Here is a 16,184-nt window from a genome sequence, read left to right as displayed (position 1 = left end):
CTAAAGGCCCCACACGTGGGACCTAGGTTACTTTCCTAAAGGCTTCCACATGTGGGACCCATTAGAGATTGTGTATATGTAAATAAATTATACATTTTATGTTAATATTATATTTTTTTGGGATTATTTTCTTAATGATAATTAGTTATCTTAGTCTTTATTATCGTTTATTAATAACTCGTGCGACGTTCTAAATTAATTATGAAAAAAATTTCATCATATTCGAAATAAAGTAATGCCTTGACTAAATAATAAAACGCTTAAATCAAAATCTTATAAAATAAAACACTTAAACCTAACGATAACAAGTTTCCAAACAAAACTTACTTTGGAGCACTTTACAACCCCTAAAATGACGATCCAAATGTTTAGGTATACTTAATGTATTGAGCCTACATTGTTGTTCGTAGAAAAAGATATCAGGTTCTATATAAAATATTGATATTCCGGAGTTTTGAGACATAACTAATCTTTGGTCAAATTATGAAAAAAACGTGAATTTCAAAACTTTGAAATTATACAAAGTGTGGGGGAAAAAAACTAACCTATTGCGCACAAAACTAATGCGCAATAGGACTTAACTGTAGACGTCACAGTGAACTCCTATTGCGCACTAATTTTGTGCGCAAAAGATACTTTTGTAACTTTTTTTTTTTGTGTGTGGGTTATTTTGAATCAAAATTCCACTTTTGGGGTCATTTAAGTTGGGGACTCTGATTTGTTTCAATAGGTATTCTTGATAATAAGATAGTGAACAAGATGCATGTTTGTGTAAGGACATGCCTACTACCTATAGGAGGCTGCGTGATAGATGAAACCTATCCACTTTTAAGTAAAATATCTTGATTTAATAATGAAGAACAATTTAAATAGGAATCACTTATTAAATGAGTCATGCGTGTGTGCATTTGAATTAATCAAGCACGTGAGTTCGAATAAATGGTTAAACTGAGAACAAAACTGAAATCAGATAGTTTTAAGAGTTATTTGTTTCGTAAACATGTTATGCTGGGATTATAATGGGGACATTCTAATAAAATGATTAAATAATGATGAGATTATTATTAGTGGATATACCCTTATTGGTTATTGTTTGATTCATTGAGCTAAAAAATGCATACATATACATAGTTTAGTATATGTGTGTTTGATTATATACTAGATAGACTTGAATAAATTTTTATTTTCGATTTTAACTTTGATTTTATTAAAGGACTTCGTAAGAAAAGATTTTGAGAAAAGCGTCTTTGTCATTTTATTGTTTTATCACGGGATTAGTAATCCCGATATCGTTATCACCCTTTCAGAGTAGTATAAAATTATTATCACGACGGTGGTATAAATAACTATGAGATTACTTATATTGAAATTGAAATATCAACTAAACACATAATAAAATAATTTCACATTTTATGATATGATTAATTGTTATAATTTATCTTTGTAACCAAACGACCCCCTAAAGTAAAAAAAAATGAAGAGGAGAAAAGAGAGAAGACAACAAATAATCCATTTTGTACGTTGGGGCTTGATTTGAAATGGTCTTTAAATATACACATTTGAGCAGCTTTGAAGTTTTTATATTTACTAAAATTGAGCATTTGTGTTACATGTTATTATTAAAACACACAGGATGTGATCTTTGATGGAATTGGTTCGTAAGAAGTGCGTGAGCAGTTTGAACTGATGAAACCGCTAAGATGTACTTTTTTGAATTCTTTTCCCCTAATTCGCATTTAAAAAATCTTAATACTTCATTCATTTGATTCAAACCTTAATCTATATATAATATAAAGCTAAGCATAGACAATCCTATGTGGCACCTCTCTATGATTTCCGTTGGTATTTTTCCTTTTTCTCCTTTTTTTAGCATTTATTGGAATTTTCTCCTCATTTTATGCAATTATTATTCAATTAATAATTAACTAGTCAAAAGGTCACCCACGTCTAACTGCATTTATCCATGCCAGAAGTAAATTTATGTCTTACGCATGGGTAATTTGAAACTGCTCCAAAGTGCAATTAATTAGCCAAACCACGTACTTGCACGAACTAGCAGAAGAGAAGTTGTAGGAAAAGCAATAATTGATATTAAAATGGAACTAATGAGTAGGAAATATTTCATTTTCTGCAGGTTAGGCTATATTAAGTCGCTATGCCCCTCTGCAGATTTTCCATCCAGAGTTTTCTCAAGACATCTGAGCTTCTGTTAGTGTAATATTTCTACTCTTTCTTTTACGAGCATTGTTATGAGGTATTTCTTGTATGTAATAACAGTAAAAATACAATCCCCCCTCTTCTTCTTTGATGTGGTGTCGTTTAAAGAGTTTTTTCTTTTGAATCTTTTGATTGCAATTTTTTGTTGTATCATGCTTGATTGATGTATAAATATTGATTTGGTGTCATTTAGTCAAATTGCAATGAGTATTTATAATATATGAATATTATGCATTCTAATTTTTCTTTCATCGGCAATTTGGCAAAGGCAATGTCTGTTGCGCCAAGAATTTTTTTTCCATGTGCACGAGAATTAGAGGCATACTAATACACATGTCAAGACTGGAGAACATAGTATATGATAGTACAGTTTTTTGATAAAAGGTACCACTACTAACCTTTCAGATTTTTCTATGTTAAAAAACAAATTTTATTGCTTAATTATATATAATTTTCTTGACTATAGCAATAACATAAAATAAATATGGTGAGGTACTCATACGTATTCTCGCATATGCCTTACTGTCGCTTAAATTATATTTTTTGTTATAACGGAGCAAATAAAAAATGTGATGGTGGACTGGAGCTGTCACTACTTAAATTTTAATTAAATTCTATAACGTTATAAGTTTGAAGTTTTTGACCAGACATAAGTTACTCCTTATTAATAATACAGGTGAAAGGTTCTTTTTTTTCGTAATATTATAGCATAACAGAAGAAAAAAACCAAGAATTCAGAAAAGTTTGATTAGTCATTTAATTAGATACCTATTATGTGTCAGGAAAATATTATCGTATAATATTTTTGTACAAAAAATAGAACAAAATGGAATCTCCCGGTTTTATCGTATTATGCTTTTCTCTTTCTCCTTTTCAAACTCTTTCTTTCTTTCTTTATTTCTTTCTTTCTTTCTTTCTTTCTAGGCTGACTACCTCAATCTCTTTTTCATTTCTCTTAAAGAGTCACTTTGTTTTGATAAATACTTACTCGTGCCACTACAGACGATTTATGAGATGGTTGATGAAGATATTAAGGTATTAACAATTCAAAAATGGAGATCGATAGGCATTTAAAGGAGAGCTAAGTTTCGAAATTTTTGAACTACTGGCAAGAACGAGGGGGAACGAGGAAACAAAAAAAGAAAAAAGAAATAGATGAATTAGCGGTCCAAAAAAACAAAAAAATGAAGTAGCAACAAGAGAGAGGTAGAAAAAGGAAATGAGAAGAAAATGATTGAGGGCTCGAGGGAAATTAGCGACTTATCTAAAATCGGAGCTTCTTTAATTAGAGGATGAATGAATAATTGATAGGGAGATTTAAAGAATGTGAATAAAAAATAATGACGCCGAAAATTTTGAAGAATAAAATTAGAAAAAGAAATCGAATATACATTTCTTTCCACTTATGTTTTATTATTCTATTTTATTAGAAGAAAATTAAAGAAAACAAAAGTTTTAGTTTTACTTTTTAATCATAGAACAAAAAAATTATATGTGGGTATCTTCTAATGCCTATTAGGATGAGAGAATCATCCATTAACCACATGAATATATATTTGAAGTGTAAAACTTTCTTAAGATTTCTTAATTTTTGAAAAAAAAAATGCAAATTATCTAAGTTCTAATTCTATATTTTAAGAAATATGCATTCTTATGACTTCATCCATACACACAATAGATTTTTCTATGCATGCACATGAAAAAATTTGCTATCTCTTTTATCTCGATGAAATTTAAAAAATAATTTATTTCTAAATTAATGAATATCTTATCACCGCGCGAAGCGCAGACAAGTTCATTAGTATGGAATATGCTCTGCACATCATAACATCTATATCTAATATAATATAAAGCTAGGCATAGATAAGGTGATGTGACACTTCTCTATGACCTAAAATACTATTTATCTTTTTTCTCCTTTTTTTTGACCTTTTCAATAATTATAAAATGAAAAATTATATCTTAATTATTGTGCTCAATAATGGACAACTAGAAAGACATTTGACAATTATTTCTTTAACTCTCCAATTGATCATGCTAATATTCCAACCGTCTGTCACTTTTTAATGTATTAATTACTCATATTCTTTACTCCACTGCATTTCTTATGAATTTACTATATAATGAATGTGGTTTTCCATTACATCATAATAACCATTTACGTGGGTTTGTGGTTACCAAACTCTTTGGAAGAATCAAATTTACTTTGTGCTCTCTCAAATCTATATAAAGGTTTTCACATTACCATCCATCAATTAACAAATTATAGTTAGAGGTGTAGTTATAAATTAGGAGTTCTTTTTCCAAAAAACGCTTGATAATGGAGAAAAAAAATGAAGTTTTACAATGTTTTATGAAATGGAGTACATGAGATGAAGCAAGAGTGCAGGCGGTGGAGGATTACGTAGGTGTCAGGCGACGACGAAGAGGAATTTGGATAAACGAGGCGAGGGGGAGCAGTTAGTTTGATTTTATTTACGCCTTTATAATTAACAAATTATGGCTAGAGGTGTAGTTATAAATTAGTTCCTTTTTCCCCAAAAAAGGTTGATAACGGAGAGAAAAAAAGAAAGTTTTGCAAGGTTCGATGAAATGGAATGCATGAGATGACGCAAGAGTGCAGACGGTGGAGGGTTACGTAGGTGTCAGGCGACAACGCAGAGGAATTTGGAAAAATAAGGTGAGGGAGAGCCGTTAGTTTGGTTATTGAAGAAAAAATACTAAAGGGAGAGTGGAGTCTGCAAGAGAGTGAAAATAGAGAATCGAAATCAGATCTGCCGAAGAACAAAAGTAGAGGAACAAATATGAGAGAATTAAACAAATTGAGATCTGAATTAAGCGAGAGGATATAAAGAAGGCATCGGAAAAGTTTCTGACAAGACCAACAACCAGTAAACAGATGAGGCGAATAAAGTACTTCCTTCCTTATCAAAGTTTGTTCCTTTTGCATAGCAATGATTCACTTTTTATAATTAGTAATTTTAAAAATTGTTAGTGCACTAGAATATCATGCTGACCAAGATTTTTATTTGTTGATTTTGCTTAATCTTCTCATACGAGTATTACATTTACATGATCGTTTGATTCCCAAAATAAGAATGTGTAAGCTATACCTTTCACTTTCAAAAAAGGAACTAAAGAAAACCAAAGAAACAAGGAAAAGGAGTACCATACTACTACAAAATATTATTAAAACGGGAAAAATGGAAAGAAAAATAAAAGGAAAAAGAAAAAAGATGAAAAAAAAGGTGAAGACAAGAGGAATAGCCAAAAAGTGCGGATTTATTTGGTTTGTACTTTTTTATTATTTTCACATATCTTCTTGTTCTTTTTAAAATATGAGAAACATTGAAAAATCTCTTAGAAAATAAAATTCCAATAAGAATTTATTAAATATATCTTAGTCAAAGACATTATGATTTATAAGAATAAGAAATTCATTATTATTTAAAAAAAAAAAAAAGAACGAGCTGATTAATTAAGAAATATTTATCAAGTTCACATAACAAGATTTTCCCATTTAAAGAAATTGTATGTATGGTGCTTGAAGTACTGAAATTACACCTATAGTGATATCATCGAAAATATTTAAATTTTAAATTTAATAAAATTTATAGAATTACACATATAGAAGATTTAGTTTATCATTTAAATTTGCGACAAAAATATTTATATCAAGATTTTTGCAAGACGATCATATCGTGAACTTACTATTGTTTCGCGCGGATAAGTTTACTAGTTAGTTAAGCGAATGAATTAAGTGTATCTTAAATATTAAACATGAAGGCAATTAACTCAGTTTAAAGCTTCTTAAAAAGATATCCGCTTGAGAAGTAATTATAAAAATAAAATAATTTTTTTGGAAAAAATTTAAATGCTATTTTTAAATCTCTTAAAAAATTTCAAAGACTCTAAGATAAATTTTTGGAAAAAGTATTTGTTTGAAAAGTTATTTAATTTTTTTAAAATGGTTTTAGTTGAAAATTGAGGCACTTTTCCCTTTTTTATATTTCAACACAACATCTTTGGAAAAAGAAAGAAACTATAGAAATTCAAATTCTTTCTGTTTTGCATGAATTTTTCGTCAAAAACATTTCTTTCAAAAACTTATTTGCTAAACCAAAGGCATATAAAAGTTGGAGGGGCAAAGTTTGAAAGCAGGAAATTTAAGAGCGTGTTATTGTAATGTAAAAGCCCTTTCTTCTTCTGCCATTGATAAAACCCTCACTATCCCGTCCTCAACTCCGGCGGTGTTTTTTCGAACAAGAAAGAAGTAGGTACGATACACGCGCCGTCGTAGCTCCTGTAACAATGTCGACGGGCTTTTCATTCTCCAATTCTTCTTCTTCTTCTTCAGCCTTCTCTTTCTCTTCCTCCACCCCTACTACATCCTCTGCTTCCCCATTTTCCTTTGGCTTCTCATCTGCTCCTTCTTTCGGCACTTCTGCTTCCACTCCCACACCCACCCTATTCGGATCTTCTTCTTCCACCACTTCAAACTTATTCGGATCATCTTCCACTTCAAACCCATTCGGAACTTCTACCGGTTCGGGTTCCACTACGAACCTCTTCGGATCCACTACATCTGCAAGTAGTTCCCCATTGTTTGGGGCACCAAATTCAGCCACTGCCAATTCATCCCCTTTCGGTGGTTCTTCTACTCCTGCTTCGGGTTTTTCGGATTCAAGTCCCGCTATGGGCTTGTTTGGTTCATTAACTGGCGCTTCTACTGGAACTGCACCAACTAGTGCTAGTAGTACTAGTCCATTTTCTTCAACAACTCCTCCGTTTGGTTTGTCTGGCTCCACGCCATCAGCCCCCTCCGCTCCTTCTTCTCCACAGGGATTTTCCTTCTCCAGCTCAGCAGCTGTCAGCTCGGCATTTTCCTTCCCGGCTGCTTCCCCTGCCACCTCAGCATCTTCTGCCCCCTCATTTTCATTATTAACTGCTTCAACCACCACTAATAATCCGTTATCTTCTGCACCGGGTTTTTCACTTGCTACTGCATCAACAGCCTCCCCACCAGCATTTTCATTTTCGACCTTGAGCTCAGCAGCATCAAGTCCAGCATCATCTGCATTATCAACTCCGAGTTCAGCTGCAGCTGCATTGTCATTATCAACGCCGAGTTCTTCAGCAGCACCTACATTTTCCTTTTCCATGCCTGCTACTGCACCTTCTTCATCTTCTTCACCGTTTTCAGCGTCCACCTCTGTAACAACTTCTTCAAATGCTCCTTCATTTGCATTTAATACATCTTCAGCTGCTGCTTCTTCAAATGCTCCTTCGTTTGCGTTTAATACATCTTCAGCTGCTGCTTCTTCAAGTGCTCTGGTGTCAAAACCTGCTTCAAGTACTGGTTTTTCAATTGCTTCATCGCCTTTGTTTTCCACCGTTACCACCACCACCAACGTTTCTACAGCTGTAGCTTCTTCCACAACTAGTGGGAGTGGTTCAGCTCTGACGTTTTCCGTGCCCACATCTTCAGCTTCAACAACTAGTGCTGTTGCTCCATCCGCAAGTTTTTCAGTGTCTGCCAAACCATCTACACCAGCTTTATCCTCACAATCTACTGCGGCTCTGCCAAGCTTTGGTAAGGTTTATTCATACTTTGTTTGGATATTGTGTTGTCTATGTTATAGCTGCTGTATCATATGATAGTTGCACTTGCTTATGAATGGAATATAGTGGCCGACATAGTTTGATGGAGCTTTAATTGGTTAATGAAGTGAATTTAGTTGTTTTGACTTTTTCTTTGATTTAAAAGGGAAGTGCATACCCAGAAAGGTGCCTTAGTCTACGCAACATAGACCGGAATATTTATAGCAATTGAGTCTTTTGAAGCAGTACAGGGGAAAGCGTCGAATTATGGTTGAGAACACTCAAAACTTTCAACTATTAGAGAAATGTGTCATGCATTATATCTTAGTGCTTGTCCAATTTTGGTGCTAACCAAATGAAAGCATCTTATTACTACTAGTCTGTAAGCAAGGCTCATTGAAGTTTTTCTTCTAAACACGGAATGATGACTTGACCTGACAAAAAAGTAAAATAGAAACACGGCTCATTGAATTTTTTCTACTGAACATGGAATGATGACTTGATATGTCAGAAAAGTAAAATAGAAACACAACTTTCTCAAAAATAGAAACAGAACATGAAACAAAGCTGAGTTGAACTGACATATGGAACTGAGGAAGAATGCTGAGCTTAAGTGGGTTGTTTATTCTTAACCGTAATTACGTAAATGAGCACTATAAACTTAGGATAAGAACAACATTATGAAATCATATGGAAATCTCTAGAAAAACTTTATGAGTTCACAAGGACCAATGGTGGTGGTTTGCTTAATCATCTACATATCGTGAAATTAACAGCACATTGTTTATCTTCTGTTTATAGTTGTTGTGATTACTATTTACAACGCCAATGCCTTTTTGTAATAGCTTATTTACTCTGTCCTGCTAAGTTAACTCGGGACTCTTCAAAAGTGTTGCCGCACCCGTGTCGGATCCTCCTAAAATACACTACTTTTGAAGGATCCGCCACGCACCCGACGACATTTTAGGAGAGTCAGAGTAACATAGCTGTCCTGAAATATTAGTACATTTTTGCTTCCCAAGAGTGAAATAAATTTTTGACTAATTTATCAAATGTATTATATTGTTATTTTGATGAGAAATTGTAACTGATAGTACTTTTTGTTGTTCCTACACATTTAATCTTTGTTTCCAAAAATTGAAATTATTCCTATTTAAGGTCGAAAACACGACGGTTGTAAAGAAACAAAAACATTAAAGACGAAAGTGGGGTGAAATTGACCCTCTAAAAGCAAAGCAAACTAAAATTACAGTGAGGAAGGAGTACTATCAAGTAAATCAGTTTCTAAAATAAGTGTACCAAACTCACCGATAAAAACAAATAAGTGTAACAAACTCAGGTTTGATGATATCATTTTTCCCTAAGCATCTACCTTACTTTGTCCTGCTTCCAAGCATTCGTAGATATATCTTAAGTGCCATTTGTTAAATATCATGGTTATTATATGGTTGTTCTCCTCAGGTGTACCAAGCACAACTTCTGGCGCTGCAACAAGTTCAGCTGCTCAAACATCATCTGCATTGACTGTAACTTCTAGTAGCGGGTATGTATTTTTAACTGTTTAAAGTAACTTAGACTTTTCTTATCTTACTGAAGAAGGTCACTGGGCTATGTCAGCTAATAAAGAGAGTTTTGGGGGATGAAAAGTGGAAAGTGAATATATAACGTTGTGATTGAAGTAAATAGTCTATGAGTTTACTCAGCTTGTGTGTTTGGATGAGCAGTATTTTTAGCTTTTCTATGTGATGTTAGGATGTAATAATTTATTTCAAAGAGCTTTCGGCGCTTTCCTATATCAATTGGCTTTTCAAACCATTAGGGCTCCAAAGATAGTGGAAAGCTCTATCCAGTTGCTGTTAGTTTTTATGTGCCGTGGTGGTTTGTTATTCTCCTAACTGTACTCTTCTATTTGAGTTCTTGGCATTTTGCACCCCTAACATGTGCACTCTTTTGTGATTTGCATCCTATTCTATTATTTTTAATGATTTCCACCCCGATCTCTTTACATTTTTGCAAAACAAGAACAATCATTTTTTGTTGAATTATCCATAAGGGCAAAACAGGAAAATATAAAAAATGATGCAAAATGAAAAAAATAAAGTATTAAACAAAAAAGAAAATCTTGCCGTCTCTTAATTAAAGCCACCCCTCGGGAAGATTGTCCCTTAATGGCACCGCCCAAGCTTGTACATGTACCAGAACTCAATTGTTTCACTGATATACTGCAGTTTAGCAGCAGCAACATCATTCTGAAGGCGTATTTACATCTTCTTGCACAACAAATTACAATAGAAGTCAATTTAGCCTTAAGAAGGGAGAATTATATGTACATTATGTGAAATCGTTGTTTTTCCTTTGAGCAATTTTCTACAGCACCCTAATTTTAGCTAGGATTACTGTTGAAATTTTGATATCATGAGTTTGAATTCAATGACGTTGTTACTGTTGTAATTTAATGACTTTATTACTGTTGGCCCCATTAAATATTTATCTAAGAAGTTGAGGCGTGTACCAAAGGACGGAGGACAATGAAACATCCTCCTTGCTCTTGTTAGATGAAAAGATACCATATCAGTTATCAGGTATCATCCTCTTCGAAGAAGAGATGGCAGGGAAGATATTAGCATATTGATGGTGTTGGAAAAAATTCAACTTTAACCTTTGAAGAGGTGAATAGGAATTGATGAGGCAGAAAGAAAGACAGCAAATGAAACACGGCAAGCCTAAATAAGATGTCTTTTTTCTGTTTGCACCATTTTTTATCTTATTTGTATTTTTCCTATTTTGCCCTTATGAATAATTCAACAAAAACTCTTTTTTATTGTTTTGCAAGAAAATAAAGAGATTAGGGTGTAAATCATTAAAAAATAATAGAATAGGGTGCAAATAAAAAAAGAGTGCACACGGTAAGGGGGCAAAATGCCAAGAACTCCTTCTATTTTACAAAATTTCTCAAATCTTACAAGAAAGCATATGCTTTCCTTTCTGTCATCGTGAAAAAATTTAAGTTTGAAACTCAAAATTGGAACATACAAGGATCACAAAGGTTAACTTATGGAGCACCCGCAAGTTTCTTACAAGCATAGGCAATTGGGCATTATGCTTTGATAAAAAGAGGCGATTGGGTTCTATTGGTACCGGATAGTGTAGGTTGGGTTATTTTGGCTACCACCTTTACTGTTTCCTACATCAGTAAATTCATTATTTTTTTTATGACAAGGGAACCTGCTACCGCTACCCTTTGGGTGCGCATAGGGTAAAACCCCGCTCCTGTGCAATAGCCCGCAAACCACACAGGAGAGATAACCTGCACTAGGCAAGCCCCGTGCGATGAGCTCGACCCAGAAGGCAAATCCCCTGCTGTCATAGGCAGGGGGTTTCGATCCTAAGACCTCCATTATGAAAGCCTCATGCTCAACCAACTGAGCCACCCTTTCGGGTAGTAAATTCATTATTTTATCCCACCAAAAAATGTCATATGATCACAAAGAAGTCAATAAAGAAGAAGAAAGTATAGAGTTGCAGATTGTCTATACTATTTAGTGTTCATTGGGGATTTTATAGAATAATGCAGCACTAGTCGCAATTTGTCTCCTCAAAAATCACTTAGGTTGGAATTCAGTAGCAATAATATCAAATAACACTCAATTCTTCTGTTGTTGTGGTTGTTTTATTTAGTAAAGAGGAGAGTCTTTCATGAATCAGGTACATCGATTTCCTGTTTCAAAAAAATCAGGTACATAGATTTCTTCTACTTCTCTTTTTCTACTCATGTCTAACCATGCAAAAACAACATGATTTTGAGTATTTTCTAATTAGGAATCTATTCATCAGTTGAGATCAAATCTTGTTGTGACCTGCTCTATGTGCATTAGTTTGGCTTTGAACCTTATTTGCTTGTCCCTTCCTCTACAGGACTACTTCAACTTCTACTGTAGCTGCCACTTCCACACCAAAATTACCATCAGAAATTATAGGAAAGTCTGTAGAAGAGGTAATATATCTGCTAAAAATTGGGTAGTATCTTTTTGCTCTCTTTCCCTTGTTTATCTATTCTAGGCTGATTTAATGCACTTAGCTTTGGCTTCACATGTATTGAACTATGGGCTTTTTTCCTTGAACATGCTGAAGTTTCTTTCTCTCTCTCTTTTTTTTTTTTTTTTCTTTTTTCTTTTTCTGCATTGTTTAGCCAAAAATTAATTATATGAACATAGTATTTCTTGGTCTGTTATGCAGTCTTTTTCAACGAATATTTCACCCATCTCCCTTTCTTGTTGAGGAATTCACATTTTTCCTGTCTATTACACTTTTACATTGTAACTTATTGCGTATTCTTTATGTCAATGAAAGATCATCAAGGAATGGAACACTGAGCTGCAGGAACGCACTGCAAAATTTAGAAAGCAGGCTAATGCAATAGCTGAGTGGGATAAAAGGATCTTGCAGAACCGTGATATTCTTCTCAAACTTGAGGTAACTTCAGATTTACCTAAAGTCAGCATTCTTCTTCGGAAAATATCCAGTTGTAATTCACGCTCTCAGCAAGTCCATTTCTATTCTACATGTGCTGCATTTAATAAGCTCTATTTCCTTTTTTTTCTTCAAATTTCTTTACGTAATAGCTAGGTAGATGTTTCCTGTTAAGAGATCAAACATATTTTCCGAGATTAATAATGGAGCACTATGTTCATTCTAATTGAGCTTTTCTGCTAAGTTTTCATTAAAAGAGTTACTTGTAGGAATTCACCTTGTTCTTTAGTTGTGGTTTTCTTAAAATACTTGTATAAATTGCTTCTTCAGTTATTTTTCTTAGGAAATTTGACATCTGTAATGACATTGTTACAATCTCAGAGTGAAGTTGCAAAGGTTGTCGAGACACAAGGGAGCTTAGAGCGACAGCTGGAGCTAATTGAGACTCATCAGGAAGAGGTTACTTAAATACCAGTATCTTTACCTGCAATTTGTCTCTTTAATTTCATGATCTAATGTCTAATTCTTATGTGATTTGAAAGCATTCCATGCTTATCCCATCCTGTGCAATTTTAACCAAAAGATGGTTGGTAAATTGGCCTTCCGGATGTACTTGTAAATATCCTAATCTGGTTGATGTTTCTGGAGTGGATCTAATGAGTTCCTTGATACCCAACTTTTACATACTTTCTCATTTATCTCACTTCTGTTAGGTTGACAAGGCATTGCAAAGCATGGAAGAAGAAGCTGATCGAATTTACAAAGATGAAAGAGGAGTGATTCTTGATGATGAAGCTGCATCAACAAGGGATGCTATGTGAGTGCATGTTTCAATAGTCTTCTTTGCTTCTTGTTTCTTTGAAGCCACGCATAATTATGGCCTTTCCAAACTCATATCCAGCTTATTAATATTATTAGCTGCAAAAGTCCGATTGTGTTTCTGAGTGGGGGCATTAATGACCTTAAACAAATATGGATAAAATGCATTATGTTGCCTTCTTTTGATTTCCATTTCAATGAGCCATTTCAATTGTAATACTGAAGCAGTAATAAGTAACAATTAATTGAGATACATAAGCCTGGTCCTTCTTGTAATGGCAAATGGTTGAGAATTTTTTCACGGAGCTTCAAATGTTGCAGCGTCTGCTGAAGCCTAAAGTTCCTTCGTAATACATTCTTTTGAAAATTGCTTTACGAATAATTTAGTTAGCTAGCGTACTGTAATATACATGCTTTAGAGTAGTCCGTATGTATTGCGACCAAGGTAGCCTGGTAGGACTTTTTTTTTCAAGAATGTCCACATATCGTGCCAGGCTACCTTGTCTGCCATGTTGCACTTGTATACTTTTTGAATTGTCTCTTGCTATGACTTTACCTAGTTTTATTACTTTAAAACTTTAGTTTAAGAAAATAGTATTTACATTAAAAAAAAAAAAAAAAAAAAAAAAAAGAGAAACTTTCTTTCTATCTAATAATTAACGGTAGGACAAAAAAAAAAAGTAAAATTTCAATGTAAAAAACTAAGTTTTGTTTAACCTGGAGGGTAAATTTTTTTTTAGCTGCAATGGCTTCAATGTGAAGGTGATATATTAATTTGCCAGTTTAGAAGGTCCGGCCATAATAGATAGCTTAAAAGATAGAAGAATTAGTAGCTATATATCCATTTTCTTTTTCATTCATTGTCCGACTTAAGAGTATCAACTTTCCTAGAGTGCAATTTCACTTGGATTCTTAAATAGTTGTTAATTTTGATCTGTCAAGTGGAAGCAAAGCTTGTCCGTGCAGTCAAGAACCAAACTTTATTTTTAAACCAGAGATTCGTTTCGCCTCCTTTTTCATCTACAATCCTCCATTTGGCCATTTTTTAATGCATCGATTTCTGTGGATTGGTGTGATTTCAGGTATGAACAGGCCGAGTTTGTGGAGAGGGAGATGGAGAAGATGACAGAGCAGATCAAGTCAATCATTAATACTGTTAATGCCAGCCAGGTCTTGTACCTTCATTTATTTCTGCTCCTGCCTCTTACCTTAGCATTATGACTAGATGGTGTAAAATTATACAATATGGTTATAAATTCTATGTTTTCTTTTCTATTTCATTCAGGGTGGAGAACTTGAGGCAACAGATGGAATGACACCGCTTGATGTTGTTGTCCGAATCTTGAACAATCAATTGAGTTCACTGATGTGGATTGATGAAAAGGTGAGCATTGCCTTCTCGTGTTTTTTCTGGCTTTTTGTTTCGAAGCCTATTGCATTAAATGAGATCAGAAGGAAAAGAACGTAAGTTGGACTAGTAAGGATGTGATTGGACTGGTGAGAGATGCATAAGGAAAGAAAAAGAAGAGAGGTCTTAGTTTTTCGATTTGATCTTCCAGATAATCTTGCAAAAATTTCTTGTTTTGGGAAATGCATATTGTCCAAGGAGACATTGCTATTCCTAAAAAAAGTTTTACTCTCTTTTGGTATAGATGGTTATCTCCTCTATAGGACGAAAAGATTAAGAGAGAACATTAGTTCATAAAGAAATTTAGCGTATGCGGGGAACAGCTGTTTCAGAATTCTGCTGAAATCACACTCGTCGTCCCTTTACATTTCTTTTGGACCATTTGTTTGGCATGATGCTATAATTCCTCTTTTATTATTTTCTTGATTTTCCTTGATATGCATTGTAAGGTAGGGTTTGATATACTTTTAGAAGTATTAGATCAGATAATCATTGATCTTGCTGGTTAGAAATATTACTCAGCTAAGTTACTAAACTATTTGATTTTTTTGAAAATTAGGAAGCGCAAGATTTTTATTTATACATGGACTAGGTTTTGAATTTAATTCTTTAAGGATAAACATGGAGAATCCAGTTTTGGTCAGAGACTGAATATGGTATTGCCGAAAAACAGCCCAATATTTGGTTCACAGATATAGGAAGGAGGATCGCCACCTGGACCTCCTGTCAGTCTATGAATTATAATTGCCGATGGGAAATCCTTTTCTTGTGGGGCCTGTGGGTGTAGTCCCTACTCCCCAAAATTCTATCTTATGCCTCAAGATTGTACTAGTAAGCTAACCAAATTTTCTTAAGTACCATCCGATTTCATTCAGGTATCTATTAATTTGTCATAGTACATACATAAATTACCTTGAATTGAGAAGCAAAAATAGTTGCTATTCTGCCATTTCATTATCAGTTCATCTTTGTGGTTCCATTGCTTCTGTCTAGGTACAACTGAATTAGGGATCTACGATCGCTGATACTGATCAATACATAGCTTACCTTATCATTAGAGATCTATTTTCTACAGTTCATTTATGTATATATTTAATTTTGTTGAAGGCATCGTCTAGATGCTAGTTTAGACTCGAACCCTCACTTTAGTAAACTGAGTGATATAAGAGCTAAGGTTCTTCTAAAAGTAATGCTTGGTTACATGGATGCTTTCTTTCCTTAAATAAAAAGTTAATGATACCAATTCTACATTTGTTCAGGCTGAAGAATTCTCATCTCGTATTCAGAAGCTTGCAAGCGAAGGGTCTGCTGCCAATCGTGAATTAACAGGCCCTAGATTATGGTTGACTCGATGATTGGTGCACTCGACTTGGTGCTGTGTAAATCTAAGGGCCTCTTGAATCTTTTGCGGATCTCGTTTCTCCTTCTAGCTGTGTATGTCATTAGATCAAGGCAGATATGTTAAATCCTGATTCCTTTCAAAGGCTTTACATCTTATTGGTGATTGAAGTGCTGAGATTTCTTTCTTTTTTTAAAAAAATATTGGGGCTCAATTGTGTTCAAAATCGTGTGCCTTCCTCTTCTTTTCTTATTATTACTGTAAGACGAAATGATGTTTAAATGAAGAAATACAAAAATTAAGGATTGGGCTCCTCTCCATTTCCCTTCT

General features: G+C 33.9%; 1 protein-coding gene across 1 annotated transcript; it reads left to right on the top strand.

Moving 5' to 3' along the window:
- The first annotated feature begins 6,528 nt into the window (after positions 1-6,528).
- On the top strand, positions 6,529-16,080 carry LOC132064109 (nuclear pore complex protein NUP62). Its single transcript, XM_059456988.1, has 9 exons — positions 6,529-7,810; positions 9,280-9,361; positions 11,734-11,812; positions 12,169-12,291; positions 12,670-12,747; positions 13,002-13,105; positions 14,190-14,277; positions 14,393-14,491; positions 15,775-16,080. The coding sequence occupies exons 1-9, from the start codon at positions 6,529-6,531 to the stop codon at positions 15,868-15,870; spliced, it is 2,031 nt and encodes a 676-aa protein (XP_059312971.1). The 3' UTR covers positions 15,871-16,080.
- The last annotated feature ends 104 nt before the right edge of the window (positions 16,081-16,184 follow it).

This window comes from Lycium ferocissimum, chromosome 7 (genome assembly GCF_029784015.1).
Source record: "Lycium ferocissimum isolate CSIRO_LF1 chromosome 7, AGI_CSIRO_Lferr_CH_V1, whole genome shotgun sequence".
Taxonomy (NCBI): Eukaryota; Viridiplantae; Streptophyta; class Magnoliopsida; order Solanales; family Solanaceae; genus Lycium; species Lycium ferocissimum.
The sequence above is the reverse complement of the archived record's forward strand: the minus strand, read 5'-3'. Positions and strand labels throughout refer to the sequence as shown.